The sequence below is a fragment of the Cervus canadensis genome, chromosome 19 (assembly GCF_019320065.1).
Source record: "Cervus canadensis isolate Bull #8, Minnesota chromosome 19, ASM1932006v1, whole genome shotgun sequence".
NCBI classification, from domain to species: Eukaryota; Metazoa; Chordata; class Mammalia; order Artiodactyla; family Cervidae; genus Cervus; species Cervus canadensis.
In genome coordinates, this window is record NC_057404.1 from 43,777,306 (window position 1) to 43,796,470 (window position 19,165).

General features: G+C 35.3%; 2 protein-coding genes across 3 annotated transcripts in view; one reads left to right on the forward strand and one right to left on the reverse strand.

Annotated features, from left to right (window-relative positions):
- Positions 1-19,165, reverse strand: part of PPA2 (inorganic pyrophosphatase 2) — a 91,234-nt gene that overhangs the window by 17,609 nt on the left and 54,460 nt on the right. For both annotated transcript variants that reach the window (XM_043438321.1, XM_043438320.1), the window contains 2 exons: positions 9,469-9,596; positions 7,052-7,137 (listed from right to left, as the gene is read on the reverse strand). In XM_043438321.1, the coding sequence (XP_043294256.1) occupies positions 7,052-7,137; positions 9,469-9,596 (214 nt within the window). The remainder of the gene's footprint in view (positions 1-7,051; positions 7,138-9,468; positions 9,597-19,165) is intronic.
- Positions 9,969-10,945, forward strand: LOC122422001 (small ubiquitin-related modifier 2-like). The gene is made up of 2 exons (XM_043438177.1): positions 9,969-9,982; positions 10,678-10,945. Exons 1-2 carry the CDS (start codon positions 9,969-9,971, stop codon positions 10,943-10,945), a joined length of 282 nt encoding a protein of 93 aa, XP_043294112.1.

Below are 19,165 nucleotides of genomic sequence, written 5' to 3' on the forward strand. Positions count from 1 at the left end.
AGGGATTCTGGGAAAATGATGATGAGAGAAAAGGGAGTCTTCTGTAAAAATGGTTGTCAGATAAAATACAGAAAATCCAGTTAAGTCTGAAATTCAGATAAACAGCAAATTATTTTTTGTATAAATATGTCCCAAGTATTGCATGAGACATTTAAAGTCTGAAATTTAGATTTGAGTGGGTATCCTGTATTTTTATCTGTTAAATCTGATAACCTATTTCTAAAGTAAACTTCTACTCCCACAACAAAGCAAAGCCATCAACAGAAATGTTAGGCAAGAAAAAATATTCAAGCCAGAACTGTAAATTTTAAAAACTGAGTATGTTAAAAAATATCCCCAATAAAATATCTCGACAAGTAACCAGCAAAACCTAGGAAAGTCAATAAGCTTTGCCATTTTTCACCCTGGACAGATTATTCGCATGGCTGTTTAGGAATGAAATTGAAGGTATATACAAATGGACTTAGGAGATTCTTGCATGATATATAACATACAAAAGAGGAGAGATAAGAAGTAACAAAGCCCCTTGTTACTATTGTTGCAATAGTAACCACAACAATAACAACAACAATAATAATAGCATTTTATTGCCACAAATAATGCCACCTTCCTCACTAACATCCTTCTAGTTAATGAAGAATATAACCTGGGTTGCAATATGCTTTCCTCGGGATTTACTCTGGATGTCTGAAGGTATGATAAAAGGCAAGTTATCAAGAAATATTTTTATTTCCTCTGAACTGGCCCTTATATAAAAATAATCTACACTGATTCATATTTATTGATTGATTCAAAAAATTATTCTTATATCAACATGTTTAGGACATTTTTAAATGCTGGGGACACAATACTGAACCATGGAACCTCCCTGAATATTAAAATATTCAGGGTTCTTTCTAGCTATGTCTAGGCCCCACAGGAGGAAAAGCAGTATAATCCCTGCAAGGAAGGATGACTAAACTAATGGTGCTTACCATAAATGAATGAAAAATAAAGACGAGGGGGAACTTCCTTGGCAGTCCAGTGGTGAAGACTCCACGCTATGCCTATGCAAGGGCCTATGCAAGGGCCACAGGTTTGACTGCTGGCTGAGAAACTAAGATCCCACATGCTATGCAGTGCAGCCAAAAATCATCATCATCATCACAAGGAAGAATGTGCTGCTTTCCTTTTAATAGTAAGACATTCAACATTTTGCTCTAAATTCATAATCACTGTATAGCCTTTGCTGACTACATCATTTCCTGACCAAAATAAGCAGACATACTAGAGAAAAAGATCAACAACACCAAAATTTCTATGCACAACAAACCAAACTTACAAGTAATAAAAAAAATATTAACAGATACATAATAAGGAAAATTAGTGATTAAATAAAAAGAAACAGAGAAAATTACCTGCAAATAATAAAAAATATCTAAAAGATGAAATCTACAGGACCAGCAATATGGAATTTTAGTATAGAGAAAATTATTTTCTTCAAGACAATCAAATCAGACAAAGGCCCACACTCATGAAAATCCCCAAGGATAGTGTCCAAGATTCAGACTGGTCAAGGCTTTTCTTTCTAAAGCAAAACAGTCAAGAACAAAGGAAAGAGAAAATTTAAAGAGATAAGAATGACGATGATTTGGGACCATAAGCTCCAGAGTTCATTGAAGAAAACTAGTATTGATGTAAATCTACGTAAAGCTAAAAGAACTGGAGCTATATATGGACTAAATATATCTTTCTCTGGAAAGGTAGAAAGAAACAGCTTCAAGACTTAAATAATTTGGAACAATATACATACATGTGAAAAAACATATATATATGTTGAAAACTTCATACAAATATTTATATAATTTTTTTCATTCAGTAAGCATGTTCAAACTACCCGCTATGTGCCATGTCCTATCACTAGGGCTAAAGTACAAACTCAATTTAGAGCATAAGAAAAGTAATAAAACACTCCAAGTTCTACCTAGAGGTGTGGAAAGCAGTGATATGAGAACACAGGTGAGGGTACAGTTAGTTATGCCCCCCAAAAATGAAACGACTTTGCAGAAGTAACATCTAAACTGTTTTTTTTGACGACTGGGCAGGCATTCATGGAGGGAAGACAATGAAAGAGGAGGAAAAGAACAAGAGGCTGGAAAAGCAGGTTTAGATACACTGTTTAATACAGAGAAGAGTTGGATTAGATCCCATAATTGAAGACAGTCACAAGAAGATTTTAAGCATAAAAATGACAATCACATCTGTATTTTTCAAAGATAAATCTAATGGTATGTCTTATAAAGACTACGTTAAACAGAGTAGATATAATATAAAACAATTAATGAGTAAAGAAATTAAAGCAGTTTTATAATTAGAAGGGCAGCTGAGAATCAGTCAAAACTTGAAAATTCTGCATCAGGATAATGATCAGTGACATAAAATAAACTGGCGAAATGAAGAGTACAGTCCTGATTTCTTAAGAATAAGGTAGATATATAAATCGTGATTAAAGAGAATCTGAGAAGAACTGAAGAGCAATAAAACCAAATGACAAAAAACTGTATTTTTCCTCCAGAGAATTTCAAGTTGCTTTCAGTAAAAGCAGAAATAACTTAATTATCCCTGGTTAAAAAAAAAATGCAGCTTCCAGAGTAAACAGTAAGCAGTGGAGGAAAAGAATAAAAATAACAACAATAAAACTTACTGGAAAAAAGTGAATTAAGTAATTTAGTAAACGCAGGGCTCCTATAAACAGAAGAGTTACTACTGGACTTAGAAAACAACATATATTTTTTTACTTTAAAATATTATCCAACAATCACTCCAATATGTATTTACTAAGTGGCTATTACATGTCAGGCATGTAGAATATAAATATGAATATTTATGAAGAATATAAAGATGAATACGGCATCTTTATTCATCTACATTTGAGGAAATTATACTCTAGAGGAGACAAATTCATAAAACAAGCAGTTAATTAATAAATGCAGTGGTAAGACTACACAGGGGGGCAAGGAACAGCACTTTAGCTAGGTATAATGGCACCTTAGTGAGCACAAGGCTAGGATGAGGGAAAGGTTCCTAGAGAAAGCGAAGTCTTACCAGATGAGTAAGTCAGCCAGTTTAAGAAGTGAGAAGAAAATCATGGCAAAGGAGACAAAATGAGAAATGCCCCAGAGATCAATAAAAGCACGGTGTTTGTGATGAGTGACAGGTGGTTCTAAGTTGCTGGAACATGAAATAAAAGGCAAGTGATGGGAAATGAGGCTGGGCGGCAAGAAGGGGCCAACCGTTTGTTCTTTGAAAAATTTAGATTTTATGGTTCTTAAGCAAAACGGCTCATCGGAAGCCAGGGAGCTTCTCAAACATACTGATACTTAGATACTTCTCCTCAAAGATCCTAATTCATCAGATTTAAAGAAGAAGACAACAAACTTGAACTTTCAAACGGTTTCCCTAGGTAACTGTGCTGTACTATATACACTGAGAGAGCTACTGTGATAAACATTGCCTTCAGTCCAGACTTAAACCTATTTACATGGAGAGAGCAGGTTAAAAAGGAAGGTGGGAAGGTTTGGTAATCAATAACAGTACACTCTAAGGAACTGAGAGAGAAGCAACTCATAGGTAAAGACAAAGGAAACTTAGCTCTAAATATATTTTACAAATCAGGTAGTGACAAAAAATAAAGAAACCATGGACAAAAGTGAGTTAAAATTCTGAAGATTTTGACTTTAAATTATCTAGATGCATAAAATTTACATCCAGGACTTATAACGATTTTTAATTAAATAAAATAATTTTGCTGTATTCTTTGAAAACAGAGAAAGAATATAGCTATTAAGAGAATATGTTTAAAGTCTAGATTAAATCCATCACATAGAGACCATCAATAGGTCATAATCTCTACATGACCTCAGTTTCCTCATATGTAAAACGGGTACAAAAATTATATGCATCTCACAGATTTCTGGTGAATATTAACTAGATGATACATATAGAGCTCACATAACTTGAAAAATAGCATACAGTTCAATAAACGTCAATTCTTATTGTTAATGTAATCCATGTCATTACCTAGGAGGCTACAATAAAATGACTTCAGAGCATATAAATAAACTTACTCTCACAATAAAGACAATTAGAATCAGCATAGAAGGAATGATATCAAGCTATAGAAAAACTAATCAGAGATGTTCTCTAAGTGTGCAGCTGAAAAAACCTGGGAACCATATAAACCCCATCAAAGACTGCAAAAGGTTTTCAGAAAGTACCATTAGGAAGGAAATAAAAGCAAACAGCAAGCAAATACCTCTTTGAACAATCAGAAACCCCTCTTTTTAGAGGGTGTGTGTGTGTGTGTGTGTGTGTGTGTGTGTGTGAGGGGGTGTGTGTGTGTGGCGTGTGCTCAGCCACAGACTGTAGGCCACCAGGCTCCTCTGTCCATGGGATTCTCCAGACAAGAATACTGGAGTGGACTGCCATTTCCTCCTTCAGGGGATATTCCCAACCCAGGGATTAAACCCATGTTTAATCCCTTGGGTCCCCTGCATTGGCAGGCAGATTCTTTACCACAAGCGCCACCTGGGAGCCCATCAGATTAATATATGACTTAGAATATCTAACCAGAAAGAAGAATTCAGCCTATTAGTTACTAGGATAGCAATGGCTAGATGACATTTAATTTATACCCAGTTTTCTTGTTAATAAACTGCAATATTTATGTTAGAAACAATTAACTTTTAAAACTATGCTGAAAAAAAAGAGTGTTCTACAGAAGAAAAATGGAAGAAGATGAAGTCCACAGCGTCATGCTAGCCTGCAAGAGAAACAGAATCTGATGACGTAGAAGCAACCTAAATATCCATCGCCAGAGGAATGGATAAAGATATGGTACATATATACAGTGGAATATTACTCAGCCACAGAAAGAATGAAGTAATGCCACTTGTCATATATGGATGGACCAATAGAGACTGTCATACTGAGTGGAGTGTCAGACAAGAAGAAATATCATATGATATTCCTTACATATGGAATTTTAAAGATGACAGAATTACACTTATTGACAAAACAGAAACAGTCACAGATGTAGAAAACAAACTTCTGGCTACCAGCAGGGAAAGCAGGATCTGAGGGGAGGGAGGGATAAACTGGGAGACTGGAATTGACATGTACACACTATATATATAAAATAGATAACTAATTAAGGACCTACTGTAAAGCATAGAACTCTTCTCAATACTCTGTAATGACCTCGAAGGGAAAAGAATCTAAAAAAGGAAGGATATAATATATACACACAACTGATATATTCTGAGGTATAGCAGAAACTAATGTAATATTGTAAATCATCTATACTCTAATTAAAATCTTTAAAAAAAAGAGCAACAGGATCTGAAGGTATAATGCCCAAGCATTTACAAAGTACGCCTCTGAACATGGAAAAACATTCCCTGAGAGTGACTAATTCTTTATCCCGTATTACTTTGGTCTAATGACTTTTTTTTTTTTTAATGATTTCTCTCTTGATTCCCAGACTTTGGGCTCCAAGAGCACAAGGACTATATTCACTGCACTCACAGCAGTAATCCTACGATCAGCACAGTACCTGGCAGGAGACCCTCAATGAGTGCTTACTGAAAGAGTAAATGGCTTCCCATTTTCTCTTGATTCAGAGGACAATGAACTTGGGTAGGATTCTGCTTGCCAGAAAGACTGTATTTTTGATTGTCAGTTAGGTTTACCAAGAGTTAGTTGTTTTCATGTTCAAACCTTTTATGTCAGTTGCCTTCGTTACTATAATTTCATAATTTAAGCTATATGTATACTCACTGATGAAGGGAAAGTGGAAACAGAATTATTTCTATGGACATCAAGTGGGCTCTAAAACTACTGAGGCTGCGAACACTATCGAGGTTCTGCTGTTGGTGTCTAGTCACTAAGTCACGTCTGACTCTTTGTGACCCCATGGACTGTATAGCCCACCAGGCTCCTCTGTCCATGGGATTTTTCCAGGCAAGAATACTGCAGTGGGTTGCCATTTCCTTCTCCAGGGGATCTTCCTGACCCAGAGACTGAACTCACATCTTGTGCATTGCCAGGCGGTTCTTTACCACTGAGCCACTATAAAAACCTGGGTGTTAAATTAGGTGTGGGTAAGACAACCCAGCTTTTCCCTTATAGCTCAGTCAGTAAAGAATCTGCCTGAAATGTAGGAGACCTGGGTTCGATTCCTGGGTTGGGAAGATCCCCTGGAGAAGGAAATGGCAATCCACTCCAGTAGTCTTGTCTGGAAAATGCCATGGATAGATGAGCCTGGTGGGCTACGGTCCACGGGGTTGCAAGAGTCAAACACAACTTAGCAACAAAACCACCACCAAGACAACTGTAAAAGGTTAGATAAAAAGAATCTGAAAAATTTACAAAGGTTTTTAAGTATAAGGAGTATAAAGATTGCAGGATCTGATCTTTATTCTCTATTATACAGTCTATTACATTATTCTATTATATAGTCTACATGGAATCTCTACAGAAAAAGTCTTAGCCTTACATCCACAGATTGATAAATAAACATACATTTAAGTGTTTTAAAGTAAAATAAAATGTTTGAGTTATACATCTTATGTTTGATTCCCCTTAATTAATTAGCTGGTGACCCAGATCATTTTGGATAAGAAGGCTTTTTTTACTCTTACCAAGAAATGATGTGGTACATACAACATAAATTAAATAATCATATGTCTGCATGTTGAAAAATCATAGTTTTTTGCTCCACCTTTGCATATATCACAATTCATTCTAAGTAATTGCTTGTTTACTTGACATTATTCCCTACTAAACTATAAATCCCTTGGGAAAAGTGATCATGTCAATTTCTAATTTCATAGTGCCCAGAACTTGGTAATGCTTTCCAAATAGGTGCTCTTTAAACACTTTTTAAATGAAGAAAAAAAAAACTGCAATTCTGTTTAAAAGAAACAAACAAAAGATCTGAGCAGTATCATATGGCTCTTTAGTACCAATTAACAATAAAAATTAACACTACATAGAAAAGACAAATTCTTACCAATTTATAGCCCCGCCATCACACTTGTCCATAAGCAATGCTTTCCAACATTCATGAGTAGATTTAATGATTTCAAGAGCAAAAGCCTGGTTAAAAACCAGAAACAGATATAGCAATCACATCATTATACTATTAATAACTTGGAACTAGTCATAGTATGACAGTTAATTATTAAGAACATGAGCTCTGGAGTCAGGCAAACCTAAGTATAAGTTCTCACATCCTTATTTACCAGCTGTGTGGCTTTGTGCAGATTATTCAATCTAATCGTCTTAATTTCTTTTTCTTTAAGATGGAATGTATTGAAAATCAACTAAATCAGGAGCTGGCACACTTGGGCCTTTGGGTCAAATCCAGCCTGCCACATGTTTTTGTAAATAAAGTTTTATTGAGCACAGTAATGTCCATCCATGCAAATCTGTGCACAGCCTCTGACTGCATTAGTGCTACAATGGAAGAGCTGAGTAGTTGTGACAGAGAACATATGGCCTGCAGGTCTAAAATATTTACTATCTGCTCTTACAGAAAAAGTTGCCAACCCGATTTAAATCATAGCGTTGCTGAAAGAATAAATAAGATGGCTGCATGTAAACCGGTTAGCCTACTGTCTGGATTGTAAATAAGCACAAACTTAATAATTTCATCATCAACAATGCTGCAAGTAGTTTAATTGAATAATCATTTTAGACTATCTACTGTCTAAAGGTAATAAACCTCAACATTTTAAAAATCTTTTTCTTAAGTGTGAATTCATATAGGGTCTAAAAATGAAAACTCAACAATAGACATATCTAGTAAGACCATTTAAGGAAAACTTGCTTCATTTTTTCAAAGAAGAAAATTTGTATTTTTTCCCTCAAAATGTTGCTAAATTTCCTTAAGCAGAGTCCTTATGTATTAACTAAGTCATACTAGCTCCTCTCTTTTTCAGTGACAACTAAACACATTATGATATGAAGAAAATGATGGCAAATGTACTTCTGAAGGGAACACTTTCCCTCAGGTCTTCTGTTGCCTGAGATGAAGAGGACGGCTTAATGCTTGGTGAGGTGGTATAGGGGAGACTCCTAAGGTATGGTACAAAAAGTCAACTTATTATTTGGAAAATACATGTAAAGATTTTTAACTATACTATTCGGATAATTTTGATTATTAAAACAGATTCCAGTACTTGCTTTAAGCAGTCAGCATGAAAAAAAAATACAATCTAGATTACAGCCTACAGCCATCTTTTCAACCAGGTTGAAGAGATATAATTCAATTTTCCTGGGTTAGGTTCAATATATTAAATAGCAGGGATAAAAAGCAATGCGTAAAATGATTATTTTCTGAAGGGATGCATAAATGACCCAGTCTTCATTCAGAAAAAAATTAATGTTTGTCGAAATCAAACCCCCAAAATTCCCAAACTACCTCATTCTTTTATAAATTCATGGAATGACTTGGCAGTTCAACCCCAAGGCAATAAGGGGCCACAAAGGTACACATAGGTTTGAAATGCGTATTGTTTCAAACATAAAATACAACATACATTTTAGAGGAAAAGGAAAAAAATATTTTATAAAGTTTTAGTATTTTATTTTTATGTGAGAGATCACAGCCTAGTAGTTTTATATCCATATTTAATAAATCCTAGACAAAACCTTCAATATCTTAAGGGTTAATATACCTTTTTAAAATACTGGGTTCAGCAATAAGCTCTTGTATAACAAAATACTTACTGTAATTTTGAAGTTTTTATGACCATGGCTTAATTAACTTAGAAAACATACTGTATTTATTAGTACCCACTTAAAGGCTGGTTTATAATGTGAAACTTAGATAGTGGCAATACGTTTAAAAGTAGTATAAATAAATAAATAAAACAAGTAGTCTAATAGTTTTAGACTTAAATTCTGGTCCATTTTCTCCATTTGTGTCATATTAGAGCCACTTTTTGGTAACTTTGTGGTTCTCTAATATAAAAACCCTCTGACAGTAAGACAATTCAAATGCTTTCTTAACTGTTAAGTAGCTGAATTCAGTCATGATAGAATGAACACAGGAGGGAAGCCCCTTTGGATTTGCATTAGTGGTAAGTAATTCCCTCCTCTCCAGAACAGTAAAATGAAAGATTTTTCTTCATTTACAAATTTACAGAGTTAGACTGATCATGGAAATCTTTTATTTTCTGAGATGAAGGAGATATTGATAGATAAATGGATGGATACAGGTATTTACCAGTCTTACTGATTTACTTAGAGTTCTTAAAACTTTTTAAAAAATAAAAATAATGTCGTTAAACATGAAAGTCAGTAGACAGCAGTACTTTTATTATCATACTATCCACAAATATTCACATAAGAAATCCCCTAAAGTGAAAGAAATGTGGTACAGGTATCACAGGCACATTTTAAAATAAAGATTATCAACTTCACCTTGTTCTTGAATTCTCCATTAAAAGCAAACTGGTTTTCCGGTTTTCCCTCTGGTATCTTATAAAATCTAAACCAATTAATCGTAGCTTCTAAGTAACCAGGTTTGTACTTCTTAACATCTTCAATATCTGCAAGTGAAGAAACAAAAATACTTTTCGTTAAAAATCGAAATCCACTCCTTTAAGAGGTAGAGCATTGGACTGAGGGAAGGGAGTTAGTCCGATTCTGCTGCTCACTGGGGCATAATCACTAACATGTATCGTATCACCTCTGAACTTCCATTTTGTTATATGTAAACTATTACACCTTTATTGTACAAACATTTCTTGAGAACCTTCAGATATCATGTTAGGTATAGGGCATAAGTTGGTGAAGGCAACAAAGATCTTTTCCTCAAGGAGATCAAAGTTTTAATTAAAAAAAAAAAAAAAACACGAACAGATAAACAGCAAATTGCATTAAAGTGAGATATACTTAGGACAGCTGTCATTCTGAGGACAATGCGGGGTTTAGGGTAGGAAGAGTTACAGCATCAGAATCTGAATTCCGTATGTACTAAGCTAAGGACTCTGAAGGTAGACTGGGGAGGGCATACCCACAACAGAAACCACGACAGCTACATGGGAGGGTTTCATGGACTCCTGGTATCTACTGTTTAGTAGGTTTCTCATTATGTATCAGACACTGTTGTAAGCCATGAAACAGAACAGCAATCAGAAACAAGTCCCTGCCCACAAGATTACATATAACAGACAACAAATAAAGAAACAAATACAAAATTTAAGGGATGAAAAGACTGATGAAGAAAAATAAATCGGAGTAAGAAAGAGAATGTGGTCAAGGGCTATTTTAAACAGAATGATACATGAATGGTTCAGTTTTTCATTTCAAACTAATAATGGTTTATAGGGTTTATCTTCAAGTTCTATTACCATGTAAACACCTTAACCATTCCATTTTGAGGACATTCATTTAAATATTAGTATAATTGGAAATACTACAGCATTAGTAACAGACCCTCCTCCCCCGAAAGAGGCCCCCAAGCAATGTATCATTTCCAAAGATAGCAGTTCAAGAAGCACGAGAGGCACACGCCGTCTCCGGCTCCCGCGCTGCCTCCGCCTGCGGTTCCGGCGCCGCTGTGCGCTGCTTCTGCGCCGACCTGGAACCTCTCGGGAGGCGGGGCTGACGACGCTCCGGCGCTCGCAGGGCGGACGAAAAACCCCAAGCACGAGTCAAGACTGAGAACAACGATCACATTAATTTGAAATTGGTGGGGCAGTTTAAAATCAAGAGGCATACACCACTTAGTAAACTAATGAAAGCCTACTGTGAACGACAGGGTTTGTCAAGGAGACGGATCAGATCCCGATTTGATGGGCATCCAATCAAGGAGACAGACACTCTTGCACAGTTGGAGCTGGAAGATGCAAATACCACTGATGTATTTCAGCAGCAGACAGGAGGTGTCGACTAAAAGGGGAACTTTATACTTTACTCGTGGTGGCTCAGGTGGTAAAGAATTCGCCTGCAATGCAAGGGACCCCAGTTCTATTCCTGGGTCAGGAAGATCTTCTAGAGAAGGGATAGACTACCCATACCCACTCCAGTATTCATGGGCTTCTCTGGTGGTTCAGCTGGTAAAGAATCTGCCTGCAATGCGGGAGGCCTGGGTTCGATCCCTGGGTTGAGAATATCTCCTAGAGAAGGGAAAAGCAACCCACTCCAGTATTCTGGCCTGGAGAATTCCATGGACTGTATAGTCCACGGGCTCACAAACAGTCGGAGAGGACTGAGCAAGTGACTTTCAGTTTCACACTTTACTTCAGAATTCTGTTCCTCCAGATCAAGAAGACATTTTCAACTAGAAAACTGTAATTTGGTTCCACCACATTCTGACTACTACAATACAGTTTCTCTATTCTTTCATTTTCCCTTCCCCATTCCTTTATTGTACATGAAGCAACTGGTGTATGTGCACAAGCATATTGCATTTTTTTTTCAACTGAATGGCCAATGGTATGTTTTTACTGACATCAAATGTAGATGGGATGGGGAAAAAAACAAATTCTGTGAAAATACCCCTTTTTCTCCATTAGTGGCATGCTCATCAGCTCTTATCTTTATATTCCACTAAGTTATTTTGCTCTGTTTAACAAAAAAAGAACAGCATAAAAATTCTTGCATACCTTGAGGAAAAAAGTATGAGAAATATCTAGATAAAACTGGAAGTCTTTACCTCCACTAGACTGTGGCTTAACAGAAATTTAGCATAGTCCTTTATTCACAATATGTTATGGCAAATGACACACTAATAGCACTTGAAAAATTAGAAGGCTGTAACTAAAACCAGGAGATGACACCACACATAGGGATAATTTAACGATCACTCAGTTTCAGATCTGCTCATCCAAGTCTTGTGGGAATCCCCACTCACTAGGCATGACAAGAAAAGGTATGGGTTGAACAGAGAGAAATTATCCTTTTCCTTTTTATGCTTGCCTTGTGCCTTTATGTAAAAATTGAGCAAGAGGGACATGTCTCTAAAGGCCAGATGTTTCACATAAGTGAAATAAGTGTAGAAAGGCAGAAACCATAGGAATGGCAGAGACTATGGCAAACGACTGAGTGTGCTGCCTAAAGGCACTCAAATTTAAAATTTTAAAACATGTCAATGGGCCACATTATCTAAAATAATTCTGGAGCAAACTGCAGAAATGCTACAACTAACTAAGAGGAAAAAGAATCCCTTGAAACTGAACACAGACTACACCAGCTCTATTAATCAGAATGGGTACATATTAATTGACAGAAGATGTTTAAAACAGTGAATTCCAAAGATTAAGATCACATTGTTTTAGTATTGTATACTGCATACTAGGTCACAGAGTTCTTTGTTATGTCCCCAGTAGAACATTCAATAGATTTCACCTAATTAAATTCTGATTTTTTCCCCTTTATCTTATAAAAAAAGTTTCCTGCCAAAGTGAGTTTGTATTGACCATTTTCCTACATTCTATTTTTGCAAAAAACAAAAAAATCTCTGTAAATTAACTGAGCTCCTTCAAATCATTGTTTTCTTACTGGCAGGAAAAAATATCTTTTAGTCTATGGAAGGTGAGCAACCAGAAATGCACTTTAATCAATGTCCAAAATGAATAATTTTCTATTACTTATTCTTGCCTGGAGAATCCCATTGACAAAGGAGCCTGGTGGGCTACAGTCCATGGGGTCGCAAAGAGTCGGACACAACTGAGTGACTAACACACACACATAAATCTGATTTATGGTATCATTATACCTTGTCCCATCTGCCATTTTTTGTCCCACTGCATAAACCATTGCTTTTTTTTTTTTTTTTTTTTGATAACTGCTTTTTAACACACTGACTTCAAATAAGAAAGGAAAAGCTAAGTTATTCAGTATCCATCTCAGTTTGCAAGGTTTTCCCTTCAGAAGTTATTAAGGGGATCTGTTAAGAAACAACATAAATAACAAAAAAACTTGAACATTTAATAATGCCAATAAGAAGTATAACTCTCCAAATATAAGTCAAACTTTTCCATTACCAATTAATTATACCCTGGAGCAAAACCAGCTACATTTTCAAAAGAACCAAAACATTTAAAATAAGTAATTTATATTTCCATACAAATTGTGAAATTATGTGTTCTAGTTCTGTGAAAAATACCGTTGGTAGCTTGATAGGGATTGCATTGAATCTATAGATTGCTTTGGGTAGAATAGCCATTTTGACAATATTGATTCTTCCAATCCATGAACATGGTATGTTTCTCCATCTGTTTGTGTCCTCTTTGATTTCTTTCATCAGTGTTTTATAGTTTTCTATGTATAGGTCTTTGTTTCTTTAGGTAGATATACTCCTAAGTATTTTATTCTTTTTGTTGCAATGGTGAATGGTATTGTTTCCTTAATTTCTCTTTCTGTTTTTTCATTGTTAGTATATAGGAATGCAAGGGATTTCTGTGTGTTAATTTTATATCCTGCAACTTTACTATATTCATTGATTAGCTCTAGTAATTTTCTGGTAGAGTCTTTAGGGTTTTCTATGTAGAGAATCATGTCATCTGCAAACAGTGAGAGTTTCACTTCTTCTTTTCCTATCTGGATTCCTTTTTACTTCTTTTTTCTGCTTGATTACGTGTGGTCAAAACTTCCAACACTATGTTGAATAGTAGTTGTGAGAGTGGGCACCCTTGTCTTGTTCCTGATTTCAGGGGAAATGCCTTCAATTTTTCACCATTGAGGGTGATGCTTGCTGTGGGTTTGTCATATATAGCTTTTATTATGTTGAGGTATGTTCCTTCTATTCCTGCTTTTTGGAGAGTTTTAATCATGAATGAGTTTGAATTTTGTCAAAGGCTTTCTCTGCATCTATTGAGATAATCATTAGGTTTTATCTTTCAATTTAATTAATGTGGTGTATTACATTGAATTGATTTGCGTATATTAAGAACAGCATGTATTTATTCTATTTAGTGAAACAGATCACCAGCCAGGTGGGATGCATGAGACAAGTTGCTCGGGCCTGGTTGCACTGGGAACCAGAAATCGGGGGAGAGGGAGGTGGGAGTGGATCGGGATGGGGAATACATGTAAACTCCTATGGCTGATTCATGTCAATGTATGACAAAACCCACTGCAATGCTGTGAAGTAATTAACCTCCAACTAATAAAAATAAATGAAAAAAAAAAAAAAAGAATGAATAAAAAAGAGCATTAGTCTGGACAAAAAAAATAAAATAAAATAAGTAATTTAAATATTTTAAAACCTCAATAGCAAATGTCTCCAGCCAAGACTTTACATACAATACTAAGTCAATTCAATGAATTACTCTTCCAAAAATATGAAAAATTCTACCTAAGTCTATAAACTGATTTACAGTTCCTTAAAGATTTTTATATAAATAATCTCATTTGTTCCTCATAAAACTCCTGACAGTTGTGAAGAGTAAGTAAATTTGCATTAAATGTTAAGAAAACTACAGCTAAGAAAATGTAAAATTTGGGAAAAATGCTTCCAACTCATTCATGGTAGAACTAGTATTATACAAATACAAGACCACTAATTCCATGAATCCTAGCTTTTCTTCTATATTGCACATTAATAATCTGTCACAGGTTTATTTATATTATTTTAAAGTATAGATGTATTTTTATTTTGGTTTTATTATGGTCAAATATCCATAACATAAAATTCACCATTTTTAAGTGTTTCTTTCAGTGGCATTAAGTACATCCACAGTGTTGTACAACCATCACTATTAGCCATCTTCAGAATTTTTTACAATATATGTTCATTGTAAGAAAAGCAGCAATTCTCTAGTGGTCATCTACTTCCACTCTTGGAATTAATTTTATATGAAAGTTTCTATTATAAATAATTATATAATTTATTTTCAAGATGAACTAATCCAAAAATAAAAGAATAGTCTATAAGTGCTCCTTTATGTAATCAAGCTAAGCTTATTTCAGTTCTCCCTTTAAGTACAAATCAAACTCTTTTAATTGAGATCTACTCAATCAACTCCCTGGACGATTAACAAAGACTCTCTACTTCTGTAGCTCATTCTGCCTGATGTCGACAGTAGTCTGTCTGCTGAGTCTAGCAGACGACCCTAGAATGAAGCCTGCACTTTGCTCCCACGAGTTAAAATTTAGCTTTGCCAAGCATCAGGTGTATTTATTTCCAAATACTCATGCCAACAAAGTCTATTGTTATAATTATGAAATTTAATAAAATGTTATATAAGGCAGTGACTTTATTAGTACAAAAATGAGATTTTGTTCCTATAAAATTACTGTGAATGTTTTTGAAAGAAATCAGTAAAAGAGACTGTTAAAAACATTTGCAGTCAAAGTAGGCCTGGGTAAGTTAAAGACGAGACAAAGACGTAAAAAGGTACAATTATGTATGTCAGTCACGCTGCAAATGAGGATTTTAGATGTGAGAGGTCAAGGACAGCTTCTAACAAAAAGTATTTTAGTAAATTCTTAGATGAAGTGTGGGAGCGACTCATTCAAACCTCCAGAAAAGGAGTCCTGGGAGGAAGACTAGGTACCAATATTCTGAAGTATGCGTGCGCACTGAATGCTTGAGGAGACAGTAAGAAAGCCCTGTATCTGAGCTGAGTTAAGTAAGAGAGTTAGGAAACGAGATTAGAGAAGCAGTCATGTAGGACTCCAGGGGTCACACTACGGACCTGACTTTGGAATGAGACACCATACAGGATTCTGGGCAGAGGAGTACATGTTTTCAGGAAGAATTCTAGTTGTCTTTTAGGGAAAAGATTGTGGAGAGGAAGAAGGGGAAGCAGGAAATCCAACAGGAGGCTACTGACTGTGCATGTAGGTGAAATATGATGAGGGTGGGCTTTGATAACTGTAACTGTAGGAACGTGGTGACAAATGGTCAGACGTTTTGGATTAATTTTAGAAAATAGAACTGAGATGAATCACCAATGAAAGAAAAAACAAAATCAAAACCCAGTAAAAATCAGACTTACATAACATTTAAAGAATCAAAGAGCTAAAATGGACTCGTCTGTAACATTAAGTAGCAATTCAAATGATAATACAGCTAAAAGCAGTCACCTAAATAGGTATCTATTAATGGGACTTCCCTGGTGGCTCCGACGGTAAAGCATCTGCCTACAATGCGGGAGATCAGGGTTCAGTCTCTGGGTTGGGAAGATCCCCTGGAGAAGGCAATGGCACCCCACTCCAGTATTCTTGCCTGGAAAATCCCATAGATGGAGGAGCCTGGTAGGCTACAATCCATGGGGTCGCAAAGAGTTGGACACGACTGAGTGACTTCACTTTCAAATAAGTATCACCCTGTTTTTAAAAATTTTCATAATAGGTGTCTTAAGTTCTGACAAATAGTGTACAGCCATGATTTACACTATCAGCGAGCTGTTTCCAAATTTGAAAGTGTAATTAACAAAGATTATATGGAATCTGCCTAATAGAATTTTTATATTAAAACTAAAAATATATGATTAACACCACCCTTATGGCAGAAAGTGAAGAAGAACGAAAGAGCCTCTTGATGAAAGTGAAAGAGGTGAGGGAAAAGGTGGCTTAAAACTCAACATTCAGAAAACTAAGATCATGGCAACAGGTCCCATCACTTCATGGCAAATAGATAGGGAAACAGTGGAAACAGTGACAGACTTTAATCACTGCAGATGGTGACTGCAGCCATGAAATAAAAAGACGCTTACTCCTTGGAAGAAAAGCTATGACCAACCTAGACAGCATATTAAAAAGCAGAGACATTACTTCACCAACAAAGGTCCATCTAGTCAAAGATGTGGTTTTTCTAGCAGTCTTGTAAGGATGTGACAGCTGGACAATAAAGAAAGCTGAGAGCCAAAGAATTGATGCTTTTGAACTGTGGTGTTGGAGATGACTCTTAGAGAGCCCCTTGGACTGCAAGGAGATCCAACCAGTCAATCGTACAGGAAATCAGTCCTGGGTGTTCACTGGAAGGACTGATGCTGAGGCTGAAACTCCAATACTTTGGCCACCTCATGCGAAGAACCGACTCACTGGAAAAGACCCTGATGGTGGAAAAGACTGAAGGCGGGAGGAGAAGGAGCCGACAGAGGATGAGATGGTTGGATGGCATCACCGACGCGATGGACATGGGTTTGAGTAGGCTCCGGGAGTTGGTGATGGACAGGGAGGCCTGGCATGCTGCAGTCGATGGGATCACAAAGAGTCAGACACGACTGAGCAACTGAACTGAACTGAACTGATAGCTCTATATCAATTCATTGGAAATTTTGTAAATTTCTTTATTAAATGCTAGGTAAAAAGCAAAACAGAAATAATGATTCAATCTAGCAAATTTTTAAGTTCAATTTGGTTTTTTAAAATCCAGTTTTAAAATAAAATAAAATAAAATCCAGATTTTTTCATTTTAATTTGGCTTGTCTTAACTAATTTTGAATTAGAAATTTATAAAAGCAAAGAAATTAAGCTAAAATATCTTAGTTAAAACCTACCACTTTATTTCTATAGACATGAGAGGATCATAATACTTTTAACTTTTTAAAAGCAATCTTTATGACTTTATCTTATCCCTTCATTAGGGATATTGTATACTTTTCAACATGTAATCAAGTTTCTTTTCAGTATAACCCAATTGATTTGTTTCTAAAATGTAACTGAATATTACAAACTGTGCTTTAAGGAAAAAAAAAAAAGGCTTGATAATTGACTCTCTTTCTAATCTTTATTATAAAAAAATACATTCTCTTACAACAGGAGTAGTTTCTAAACACATGTGTTTGTCAAGATTTCCATTTTACCCAGATTTCAGACTTAAACATACTTTAATGTTCTATTTTTGCCAAATAAGCAAATAGTAATGACACAAATGAGGTAAAAAATTGAATTGATAAGGTTCATTTTATACCTACAGCTCACAAACCATAAGAGAGAAACAGAGTGTGCATGGAATATCTAACCTATGAGATCTTTTTACTCTGTAGACATGAAGGACACAATGAACTTTAAAAGTAATTATTTACCAAAAACAAAAAAAATTAAGAAACTTTAATCATGAGAAAACCACAACACATTCTGTAATATCTAAACCATTGATTATTAAACAACATTTTAATTAATTAAGTATTTTAAATGAATTTAAAGAGAAGGGAGTGACAGAGGATGCGATGGTTAGATGGCATTACCAATTCAATGGACATGAGTCTAAGCAAACTCTGAAAGATAGTGAAAGACAGGGAGCTTGGCATGCTGCAGTCCCTGGGGCTGCGAAGACTGAACGTGACTTAGTGACTGAACAACAACAACAATAACAATTTTAAAATAATTTAAGTAACTCTCCTGACTACCAAAAAAGACCCACACTCAGCCCCCCCAATTTTTGTTATCAATAGTGAATATCAAAAACAAAGAAACACTTACTTATTAATAAATAACTTTGGTACAAAAGAAAACCAAACTCTCACTTAGAATATTCAGAAAATAATGACAGTAAGAATATTCAAAAAGTTTACAAGAAGAAATAAGGTAAACTAAATAAGGTAAAAAACATTCCTTTTGGAATCAGAGTACTAAGTTCAAATTTTAGTTCTAGCACTCATATCTTGTGTTATTTTGGAAAAATACATTACCTTGTCTCTTCAAAAACAAAGTGGAGAAAAAGACATAAAGCTTGTGATGATTTTTAATAAATAATATATTAAAAACTATGGAATAATTCTTAACAAATATTAATTCCCTGCAATCCCTTAAAACACTGTCCATGGGATGCAGCCAAAGATACTCAAAAGGAAACCTATAACTTGACATGCTTTTATCTCTGAAAAACAAATAAACAAATATGAGTTAATGATTTTAAAAATTACTTTTTTTGCTAATATAGTTATTTTACTTTTAATGTACATAAGTTTATTGAAAAATCAATGTACTTAGATGTTGTTGTTCAGTCGCTCAGTTTTGTTCAACTCTGCAACCCCATGGACTGCAGCATGCCATGCTTCCCTGTCCTTCACTATCTTTCAGAGTTTGCTCAGACTCATGTCCATTGAATCAGTGATGACATCCAACCATCTCATCCTCTGTAGTCCCCTTCTCCTCCTGCCTTCAATCTTTTCCAGCATCAGTGTCTTTTAAAATGAGTCAACTCGTTACATCACATAGT